The sequence below is a fragment of the Pteropus vampyrus genome, unplaced genomic scaffold (genome assembly GCF_000151845.1).
Source record: "Pteropus vampyrus isolate Shadow unplaced genomic scaffold, Pvam_2.0 Scaffold432, whole genome shotgun sequence".
Taxonomy (NCBI): domain Eukaryota; kingdom Metazoa; phylum Chordata; class Mammalia; order Chiroptera; family Pteropodidae; genus Pteropus; species Pteropus vampyrus.
The window spans coordinates 1,354,518-1,364,911 of record NW_011889213.1 but is presented as its reverse complement, the minus strand read 5'-3'; the positions used below and the strand labels follow the sequence as shown (position 1 = coordinate 1,364,911).

Below are 10,394 nucleotides of genomic sequence, written 5' to 3'. Positions count from 1 at the left end.
GATCTTGAATTCTTTCCTGCACTGAGCCAAGGACCCTCCCTTTCTCAGAGTAGGACTTGAGTCCCCACTCGGGGGGATTCGCCCCTTTTGCATCACATTGCGAAGTCAGCTCCTGATGGGTTCTGCGTTGAAGGAAGCCCTGCTAGAGTCCTTGTGTGATCTCCCAGAAACTCTCGTTCAAGGCTATAAAATTTATATCTGTAGCAACCTACTCAAAATATGCTTCCCAGTTCTATCACGGACACTTGGGTAGAGGACAGGAGGCACTTGTTTTTTTTGTTGGCTAATCAGCACCAGAAGAGAACAGAGGCAGAAGCAGTGCCCTGGGTTTCAGAGCATCAGTTCATTAATGTTCCATCCCCATTTTCCGGCCAGTGATCTCAGGTGAGACATCAAACTTGCACATTCTTTGTTTTATAAATTGAGGCAAACAGATAAGATTATAGCCAAGGTATATTTGATTGCGAACATTTATATATTTCAACAAATGTGGAAACTTATTAGCCATAATCTCCTAAAATTTTTCTGCCCCATTCTCTCTGTCTTCTAGGTACCTATGTAGGAGCGAAACTGTCATATCATAGTGAGATTGGAGAGTCAACAGTAGTAGAAAGAACAGAACAGGTGTTTCACCTTTTCACTCCCAGCAATGTCTCCTGCTCTCCCTGATATCGTGAGCCTTCTGTTCTACTGGTACGTAACTATGCATGTTTTTTTTTTTAATTGAAGTATAATTCACATACATCATTATATTAATTTCAGGTGTAGAACATAATGATTCAATATTTATGCATGTTACAAAATAATCACCACAACAGTAAGTCTAGTTAACATCTGTCACCATCCATAGTTACAATTCTTTTTCTTGTGAGGATGTTTAAGATCTACTCTCTGAGCAACTTTTAAATATGAAATACATTATTCATAACTATAGCCACCATGCTACACATTCCATGCCCATGACTAATTCGTGTTAATACTGAGAGTTTGTATCTTTGACACCTTCTCCCCATTTCGCCTACCAACCCATCCCCACCTCTGGCAACTAACAATGTGTTCTCTGTATCGATGAAGTCACTTTTTTGCTTTTACAATCAACATATAAGTGAGATCACATGGTATTTGTCTTTCTCTGTCTGACTTCTTTCAGTTAGCATAATGCCCTGAAGGTCCATTCAGTTGACACAAATGGAAAGATTTCCTTCTTTTTATGGCAGAATAATATTTTATTATATATATAAATATATTTTTAATTTGATACAGAGATAGAGAATAGATCTCACATTTTCCTCATCCATTCTTACATCAGTGGACACTTATGTTGTGTCCACATCATCACTATCGTAAATAATGCAGCAGTGAACACGTGGATGTATAAATCCTTTTGAGTTAGTGTTTTTGTTTACTTCAGACAAATACTCAAAAGTGGAATTGCTGGATCATAAAGTAGTTCTATTTTTAATAGTTTTTAATATTTTTAATTTTTCAGTTATCGTCGACATATAATATTACATTAGTTTCAAGTATACAACACAGCAATTAGACATCTACATAACCGGCGAAGCAATCACCCCAATAAGTACAGTACCCATCTGACACCCTACATAGTCATTACAATATTACTGACTATATTCCCTGCGCTGTACTTTACATCCCTGTGACTCTTTATAACGAGCAATTTGTACGTCTCAATCCCGTCCCCTTTTCACCCATTCTCCACCTCCTTCCCACCTGGTGAACTTCAAAATAGTCTCTGTATCTATGGGTTTTTTCACTTTGTTTGTCCATTTATTTTGTTTTTTAGATTCCACATATATGTGAAATCATACACTATTCGATCTTCTCTGCCTGATTTGTTTCACTTAGTGTAATACGCTCTAGGTCCATCCACGTTGTTGCAGATGGCAAGATTTCACAGGATCCTCCGTTCTGTTTTCCATAGGTGGCTGCATCCATTTACATCCCCACAAATCATCATGGTGACAGGTATGAAATGATGTCTCATTGTGGTTTTGATTTGCATTTCTCTGATGATTAGTGTTGTTGATCACCTTTGCATGTACCTGTTGGCCACCTACATGTCGTCTTCTGTAAAATGATCATTCAGATACTCTGCTCGTCGTTTAATCAGAGTGTTTGATATTTTTCTGTCGAATTGTATGTATTTTGGATATTAAACCCTTATCAGATATATGATTTGCAATATTTTCTGTCATTCAGCAGGGCGCCTTTTATTTAGATGATGCTTTCTTTGGCTGTGTAAAAGCTTTTTAGTCTGATGTAATTTCACTTGTTTATTTTGTTGCCTTTGCAGTGCTGTCAGTTCCAAAAACCCGTTGCTAGGACCGATGTTAAGGAGCTTACTGCCTATGTTTTTTTTCTAGGAGTTTTATGGTGTCGGGTCTTACATTCAAGTACTGACTCCATTAGTCATGCAGGAAGTCAAATGACTGATGCTCTCAGTCTCAGCTTCTGCTCCTGCCCACCTGCTTTCATTCTGCTGTGCATAGGGAAGTGATTATGCAAAAAAAAAAAAAACCCTGCCTAAATGTCTGTGCCAGACCTGGGACACGCAGGTGGGGTAGGTGGCTCCAGAGAGATATCTGTGCTGGTTAGAAACTGGCTTTTGTGGCGAAACAGACTTGGACCCAGGCATGGGTTCAGTTTGTCACTGTGAACATATCAGCATCATGCCCCTCTTCATGGGGATACTTCCCAAACTGAGTGAAAATGAAGAAACAGAACTGGGGATGACACATATAGTGACCCTTACGAGGCCATCAGGGACTATATCACATGACCAGAGTATGATCAAAGTAGGAACGATGCTGATGATGTGACCACCTTCTTTTTATCTGAAAAGGTCTATGAATTATTTTTAATTAAGAAAAATATAAACCACTTATTTCCTAAACATGCATAACATTTACAATTCCCCAGTGATTATGGATAATAATTTAAACAGCAACAAGAAAAGTCCTGCTGTCTGGTCCAAAAGTGATCTGGATAGGATACCACAGTCTATCTCTGTAACGGTTCAGGCCCACGTATTTCTCTAGTTAAGGTCACTCCAACTGGTTGGTCAAATTTATAAAGAAAATAACAAGAAGAGGGTTAGCGGGAAGCACTTCTGCTGGTCTAGGTGACTTGCCTGGTGGAGGAATTGAGATCCTCGTCCCCGAGTGTTCTGAGACCTTGGTTACTACATCCTTATCAGACTACAGCTGGTGTGCTTGCTCATTTGCAGTGAAAACTGGAAACTGGAATACCAAGAAAGCCTCTAGGGGTTCCCCTAACTGTTAAATATATCCCTGCTTGTCCCTATTGCTCCTTTCTTTGCCCTCTGATCACCTGGCACTAGAAGCACAAAGAGATGATCCAACTGCCATAGTTTTAATTCCAATCGGACCCTTACCATGTCCCCTTGTAGGTAACTTTTCCCTCTTAGAGCTGGAACCTCTAGATGCCCAGAGCTAACAGGGGAGGGAAGCATAAATTCCCTCAAATGGATTGCTGGGAGTGAAAGTGAGTGGGGCGACTCCTCCTACAACCCTGGGTTACTGGATTAATGTATTTTAATAAGGGGCCATGTTGGTATCTGGGTTTCCAACGGTCAGATCTGTTATCCAACAGCGTCCAAATATAGGGGTGTTCCAGTTTCTCCCGAAGAAATGGCTACAGATATTTTGGGGAATGGACTAAAAAAGATTACTACTATCTATACCTCTGTGGTCTTTGTCCTGGGCTACTGGCCTCTCCTTCAATGGGTCAATGGCTCGGTTCTGGAGACTAGGTGAGGGATCATGATTTTCCATCAGGATCACTGACCTCAGCCTTTAGCTCATTTATTCTTAAGCTCTTATAAATACTCACACATACACACACAGAGCTGTCCTTGTTAGCCTTGTGTGTCCTATTCTGTGGGAAAACATATTCTATTTTTCATATGAATAGATCCCTGTGAGTTGCACATCACTCTGCCCTGGTTGTTATTCCAAACTTGCTCTCCATCACATAATTATATCCACATTAATTATAGTTAAATGCTGCCACCTAGCCTCTGCTGTTCAGGAATATTATCATCTCCATGACTCCCAGAAAGCTCAGTTCTGTAACAATATTCCCTACAACAACTCTGACTTTAGAGAATGGACACTACGAATTGCTCAGTGATGTTCTGACCTCCTTACTTGTTCATTCCTTATTACCTTAGTATATACTGTACCCCCTGAGCTCTCCTAGGAAACACAGGCAGCCGGCTGGGTTTTCTGACCTTATGACTAGAACTGTTCTAGCATATTCATTTCTCTGCTACTTTTGACTTTTTCCTCCTCATCTGTGTGTTGTGGGGTGCTAGATGAGGTAAAGTGGTCATGAAGAGTCAATGAGATGAAGTTGCATGGTAAACAAATAAAGCCTTTCTCCCTTTTACCTCCAATCAGCCTCATTTTACATTTAATTTTGAATAACTATATGGTCACAGGAAGTCGGGGGGAAATACAGCAAAGTCCCATGTACACTCCATGCCATTTCCTTCAATTGTCACATCTTATAAATTATAGTACATATCAAAACTCAAAAACTGACCTTAGCACAATCCACAGAACTGGTTCAGATTTTAGTATTACATGCACTTGTGTGTGTGCGTGTGCATGCGTGTGTGTAGTTCTATGCAGTATTATCATGTGTACTGTATAGATTTGTGTAACAAAATGGCAATCAAGACACAGAACTGTCCTCTCCATAAGGCTTCCCCTTGCAGCTATGCCTACTCCCTCCAACTCATCCTCCAAATCCTCTGGCTACCACTACTCTGTTCTACATCTATATAATTTTATTTCAAGCAAGTTCTACAAATGGAATCTTACAGTAAGCAGTCTTTGGCGATTGGCTTTTTATACTCAGCATCATTCCCTTGAGAGCATGCAAGTTGTACAGTGTATCAATAGCTTGTTCTTTTCTATTGCTGAGTAGTATTCCACAGAATGAATGTATCATAGTTTGGTGTGTTCAACCTGTGAAGGCTGTCTTGCCTGTTTCAAGTTCGGAATGATTGACTGACTGACTAACTTAGCTAGTTAGATAGTTAGTTAGATTTTTGAAATATTTATTGAGGTTTTCTACTTGCTGACAAACCCACTTTTCAGTAGTAAAACATACTGTCTAATTTGAATATTCTTGGATATAATAAATTTGTATGTCTTTTCTTTATCTCTTATTCCTTATGGCTTTTAAAAGTTTTGTTATAAACTTATCTATTTTCTTCTTGGATTAAAGCCTTCTGATATTTAGTCTTTCCTGTAAGAAAATTGTTCTCTCCTTCTAGGAATCTAAGTATCACTTTTTTGTATCATCATAACATTTATGTCTCTGTTAAATTTTGAAAGGCAGACAAGCATGAAGCAGGGAATATATGTTGCTAGAAGTCCAGAAATACAGGTCATATTTATCTCTGTAACCTCCTAGTTAAGTTCAACATTTAGGGAGCATTGGTGGATTTAGCACTAACCAAGAAATATAGCTATAGGGAAAAATAATTTCCCCTAAGTTCTATATCACTTTCCTAAGGCATCGTTTATCTCATCAAGATTGTCTTAGGGCATGTATGGCAGGGCATTTTATGTTGAATTCTATCCTTTGGATGAGCACAAAGGGATATTTACTATATCCTACATCCTATATTTACTATGTCTTACATCCTAAATTTACTATATCCTATATCCTGAGTATCCTAAAATTGTGATTTTACATGACTAAATCTGAGAACAATGATACATTCTAGACAATAAAAAGAAAAATATGTAGGAGAAAGAAAGAAGAACAATGTAGTCAAGTAAAACAGAATTTTAAAAATAGTCCTAAATTTGTGGATTTGTAGAATTGAAAGTCACTTAGAGACCCTCCAAACCAATAATTTTCGGTGAAGTGTGCTGTAGAAAAAGTGCAGAAATAGATCTAAAAATCTATAGGAATTTAGCACAGGATAAAGGTTGCAGTTTAAAATCACTATGAAAAAGAAGGATTATTATAAAAAATGGTATAGGACAGCAAGTTAACTTGTGGATAAAGAAAGAAGGAAAGGAAAGAAAGGAGAGAAATACTACTTCATTCATTAAATGTGATGATGATAATACGGTGTACACATATTTCCAGACTCATCAAAATATATACATTAGACGTGTGCTTTTTTTGTGTGTGTATTAAGCATACCTCAGTAAAGCTGAGGAGAAAAAGAAACATCAAAATTTCACAATTTAGTTTTCCTCCTCAGAACACTGTTTCCCATCAGTAAGTCTAGCAAACGGGTCATGACTCAGAGTAGGGAGGGGAAATTGTCCGAAGAGCCTGCTTGTTCTCATGCCTGTGATGCCCTGTCCACTTTTGAAACTTCTCTGCCCACATGACCCACAACGAATGAGCCATCAAACTAAAATGACACCTTATCCTCCCAAGTCACCAAAAAGAATGTGGGCCTGTTAGAATCATTATCACCCAAGTGGAGACATTCTGTGCTGTGCCACATGAGACTAACACACACAACTTCTAAGGGCAGAAGTCACGTGACTGCTTTCTCTGAGGGAGCTAAAGCAAGAGACACAGAAGAGGTGATCCAGGAAGAGCTGAAGGGCTGAATCCTGACACATCAGGAAAAGGAAATTACATTTTCCATCCATCTTGAAAAGTTTAACCAGGAAAACAAATTTGGCTAATTTGATAATCGCCTGTTTATTAGGGCAAACAATGACAAGGAAAGAGCTCTGCACCTGATGACAGCAGCCCCTTAGCAGGGTATAAAAGGGGACGGGGGTGGCCAGCAGACTTCCAAACCTTCCAAACCTTCCAAATCCACCTTCTTGGAAACTCACCTAGAACCTCCACCCTCTGACACCATGGTCAACTCATGTTGTGGCTCCGTCTGCTCTGACCAGGGCTGTGGCCAAGGCTGCTGCCAGGAGACCTGCTGCTGCCCCAGCTGCTGCCAGACCACCTGCTGCCGCCCCAGCTGCTGCCGCCCTAGCTGCTGTGTATCCAGCTGCTGCCGCCCCTCCTGCTGTGGTTCCAGTTGCTGTGGATCCAGCTGCTACCGTCCCAGCTGCTGCCAGACCACCTGCTGCAGGACCACCTGCTGCCGCCCCAGCTGCTGCGTGTCCAGCTGCTGCCAACCTTGCTGCCGTCCAACCTGCTGCCAGACCACCTGCTGCAGGACCACCTGCTGCCGCCCCAGCTGCTGCGGGTCTAGTTGCTGCCGCCCCAGCTGCTGTGTGTCCAGCTGCTGCCAGCCTTGCTGCCGTCCAACCTGCTGCCAGACCACCTGCTGCAGGACCACCTGCTGCCGCCCCAGCTGCTGCGTGTCCAGCTGCTGCCAACCTTGCTGCCGTCCATCCTGCTGCCAGACCACCTGCTGCAGGACCACCTGCTGCCGCCCCAGCTGCTGTGGGACCAGCTGCTGCTCTCGCCCTTGCTGTGTGTCCAGCTGCTGCCAGCCTTGCTGCCGCCCAATCTGCTGTCAGAACACCTGCTGGAGGACCACCTGTTGCCAGCCCAGCTGCTGCTCTCGCCCTTGCTGTGGATCCAGCTGCTGCTAGCCATGCTGCTGCTGATCACCTCACCAAAGATCCACCATCTGCTCACAACACCATTGCTCACAACACCTTCTGTTAACTGACTTGCCATTTTGGAAACATTCACTCCTTAGATTTTGCTAACAACCAGCATGCTCTACCATAATTTCTGTTACTCATCTGCCTAATGAAAGCTTCTGAATCAGCTTGATTCAGAGTGTAGAGGACTTCTCCCAATTCTATTTCCCCTGTGCAGCTTCATGTGCCAGCTTCATGCTTCCTCGATATGGAGTTATGGTCTCTGCTTTGACACCATAGCAAGATCTTCCCCCTTTTCCTCTATGTAACTTGGAAAAACAAATCCTTATAACTATTACATTGGTTTTCTGCAACTGTTAAAAATCTCCACAATATGTTTTCTTTTTCCGTATACTCATGGTTCTTGTATCCTTTTTTCTTCTTTCCCAGATCACTATGAGTTGGCTCCCTATATGCAGGGAGTCTTACCTATAATTTTTAATAAATCTTGTACCATCGTGCATCCATATTGTGTTTTTTTTTATTGTACAGCATTCCTGATATAAGGATTTATAAACCTGATGCATATCCTTTGCATTATCCATTCTGAGTCTCATAGAGTCTTCCACAGATAATTATCTCCATTCTTCATAGGAGAATATTCCACAGGGTAATGTTAAAGAGCCCATCTGCACAGATACAGAACCAAGACCGTCTTCTGCTCCTGTTCAATGGCACCATTCCTGTCTCAAGACAGTTAGAAAAAAACCCGGGGGCTGAGCACTGGCAAGATGTTCAGTTGATTTTTTTCCTTAACAATCGAAGTGGTATCTCTTGTATATATAAAGAGTTAACGTCTATTTACAATGTTTCTTCCAAGCCAGTGTCCCACACCTCAGTGACTGCAGCTCTCCTTGGGGAGCAGGGGCTGCATTTTAGAGCTCTTGTGCATGCATGTAGGGTCCTTCCCTGTATCGGGCTCTGTCCAGCTACTCAAGTCTTCATCTGCATCCAGTATTTGCGAGCATCCAGTGTGTTCTCACGAGGAAGAGCCTCATCTAAAGAGACTTGTTCTTTGCTCTTGTGTAAATCAGATTCTTGTATGGCCTGTTTCCCCTCAGTACCCATGGACAAGAGTAAAAAGAAATTATTAAGTAATTTCCTGCAAAACATTTTATGTTCCCCAACTTTAGGGTGATTTGTTACTCTGATCAAAATATTATTAAAAGAATTTAGTAAGAACAAAGTTAGAGACTGAGACACTATGCAAAGGGCATGTATGACTTTGAATCATCCATAATATCTGAACCGTCCCAGGAAATGGAACGATCTTCTGTGTTTTGTGAGTCAACTTTGAAACACTGGAGAGAAATAAGAATTTGTGTTCCAGGGGGAATCAGAAGAATGTGAGAAAGAGAAAGAAGGAAGGGAGGGAGGGAAGGTGGAAGAAAGGAAGGAAGAAGAGCAAGAAAGAAAAAGAAAGAACACAATAAATGTGCTGTCAGTGATCTGAGGTCACTGACTGCCAGTTAACATGGTTAGGATTAGAGTCACCAAGTCATCCTGGTTTGTCCAAACTGCCCCAGTTACACTACCTGAGAGTCCCACATCCTGGGAAAACCCTTAGTCCTGGGTAATCAGGACTGTTGGTCACCCAGGAAGTAAAGTGACCGATGCTCTCTCAGTCCCAGTGTACCGCTTCTGCTTCTACCCACCTGCTTTGGTTCTGCTGCGCTTAGGGAAGTGATTATGCCAGATGTCCCCTGGCCCAGTGTTTGTGGTAGATCTGGGACACACAGGTGGTGTAGGTGGCTCCAGAAAGATACCTGTGCTGGTCTAGAATCAGGCTTTTGGGGTGCAACAGACTTGGACTCAGGCATGAGTTCAGTCTGTCATTGTGAACATGGCAGCATCATGTCTCTTCCCACAGAAGTGTGTCCCAATCCAAGTCAGCCGAAGAAACAAAACTGGGGATGGACACATACATGTACAGACCCTCACGAGGCCATCTGGAATCATTTCATGTGACCAAATTATGATCAAAGCAGAAATGATGCTGATGATGTAACCACCTTCCTTCTATCTGAAAAGGTTTGTAGGAATTATTCTCAACTGAGAAACACATTAAACACTTATTTCCTAAAGATTCATATCATTTAGGGAATACCTTCCTCCTTGACAATTTCATGGTGACTACAAAAACAAAGTAAATAACAAGGAAAGTCCTGCTTATTCATCCCAGCACTGGGGGTCCAGGGTATAAAAGCCCCAGAGCAGAAGGGGTCAGCAGAATCTGAGAAACTCACCTCTGAACAGACACATTCCACCCCTGATACCATGTGCTGCTCCCCTTGCTGCCAGCCCACCTGCTGCAGGACCACCTGCTGCCAGCCCGCTTGCTCTGGGTTCTGCTGTTGCCAGTCCTGCTGCCGTCCAGCCTGCTTTCAGCCCACCTGCTGCAGGACCAGGTCCTGCTGCCACCCTTGCTGTGTGTTCTGCTGCTGCCAGCCTTCCTGCTGCTGATCCTTTCACCACGGAATCTTATGACACAGACTAACCTTCTGACAATCAACCTGTCACCTCTCTAGTTGATGCTACAAGCTACATCACCAGGCTTTACTAATATCCAGCATGCAGCTCCCATCTTTCTATTAATCATATTCTTGTTTAAAAGGTTCTGTGAGTAAACGGTAAGAAGCAGTCAACTTTAGTCTGATTTTGTTCATCTTCATTTGCTGCTGATCACTGTGATAGCTACAAGTATTAGGTCTCCTTGACCTATAGTCATCGTGTCAGCCTTGCAAAAATGCTCAC

General features: G+C 42.1%; 2 protein-coding genes across 4 annotated transcripts in view; one reads left to right on the top strand and one right to left on the bottom strand.

Moving 5' to 3' along the window:
• The window catches only part of LOC105306344 (keratin-associated protein 9-4-like), a 16,347-nt gene extending 12,532 nt beyond the window's left edge, over window positions 1–3,815 (bottom strand). The window contains exon 1 of the mRNA XM_011381288.1: window positions 3,725–3,815. Coding sequence (XP_011379590.1) covers window positions 3,725–3,815 — 91 coding nt within the window. The remainder of the gene's footprint in view (window positions 1–3,724) is intronic.
• A 3,075-nt stretch (window positions 3,816–6,890) lies between these two features.
• On the top strand, window positions 6,891–10,103 carry LOC105306333 (keratin-associated protein 4-3-like). Of its 3 annotated transcripts, none has more exons than XM_011381276.1 (2): window positions 6,891–7,558; window positions 9,920–10,103. In XM_011381276.1, the coding sequence occupies exons 1-2, from the start codon at window positions 6,891–6,893 to the stop codon at window positions 10,101–10,103; spliced, it is 852 nt and encodes a 283-aa protein (XP_011379578.1). The 3 variants fall into 3 exon arrangements, with proteins under 3 accessions (XP_011379578.1, XP_011379579.1, XP_023379707.1); XM_011381277.1 differs by having other exon boundaries at window positions 6,891–7,564; window positions 9,983–10,103; XM_023523939.1 differs by having other exon boundaries at window positions 6,891–7,575; window positions 9,991–10,103.
• Window positions 10,104–10,394: the final 291 nt, after the last annotated feature.

What these genes read in the sequence shown, in the direction of transcription:
- LOC105306333 (XM_011381276.1), top strand. Translation starts at nt 6,891, where the DNA reads ATGGTCAACTCATGTTGTGGCTCCGTCTGCTCTGACCAGGGCTGTGGC. An exon ending in CAGCCCAGCTGCTGCTCTCG is followed by an intron (nt 7,559 to 9,919) that starts CCCTTGCTGTGG and finishes CCCTGATACCAT; the next exon opens with GTGCTGCTCCCCTTGCTGCC.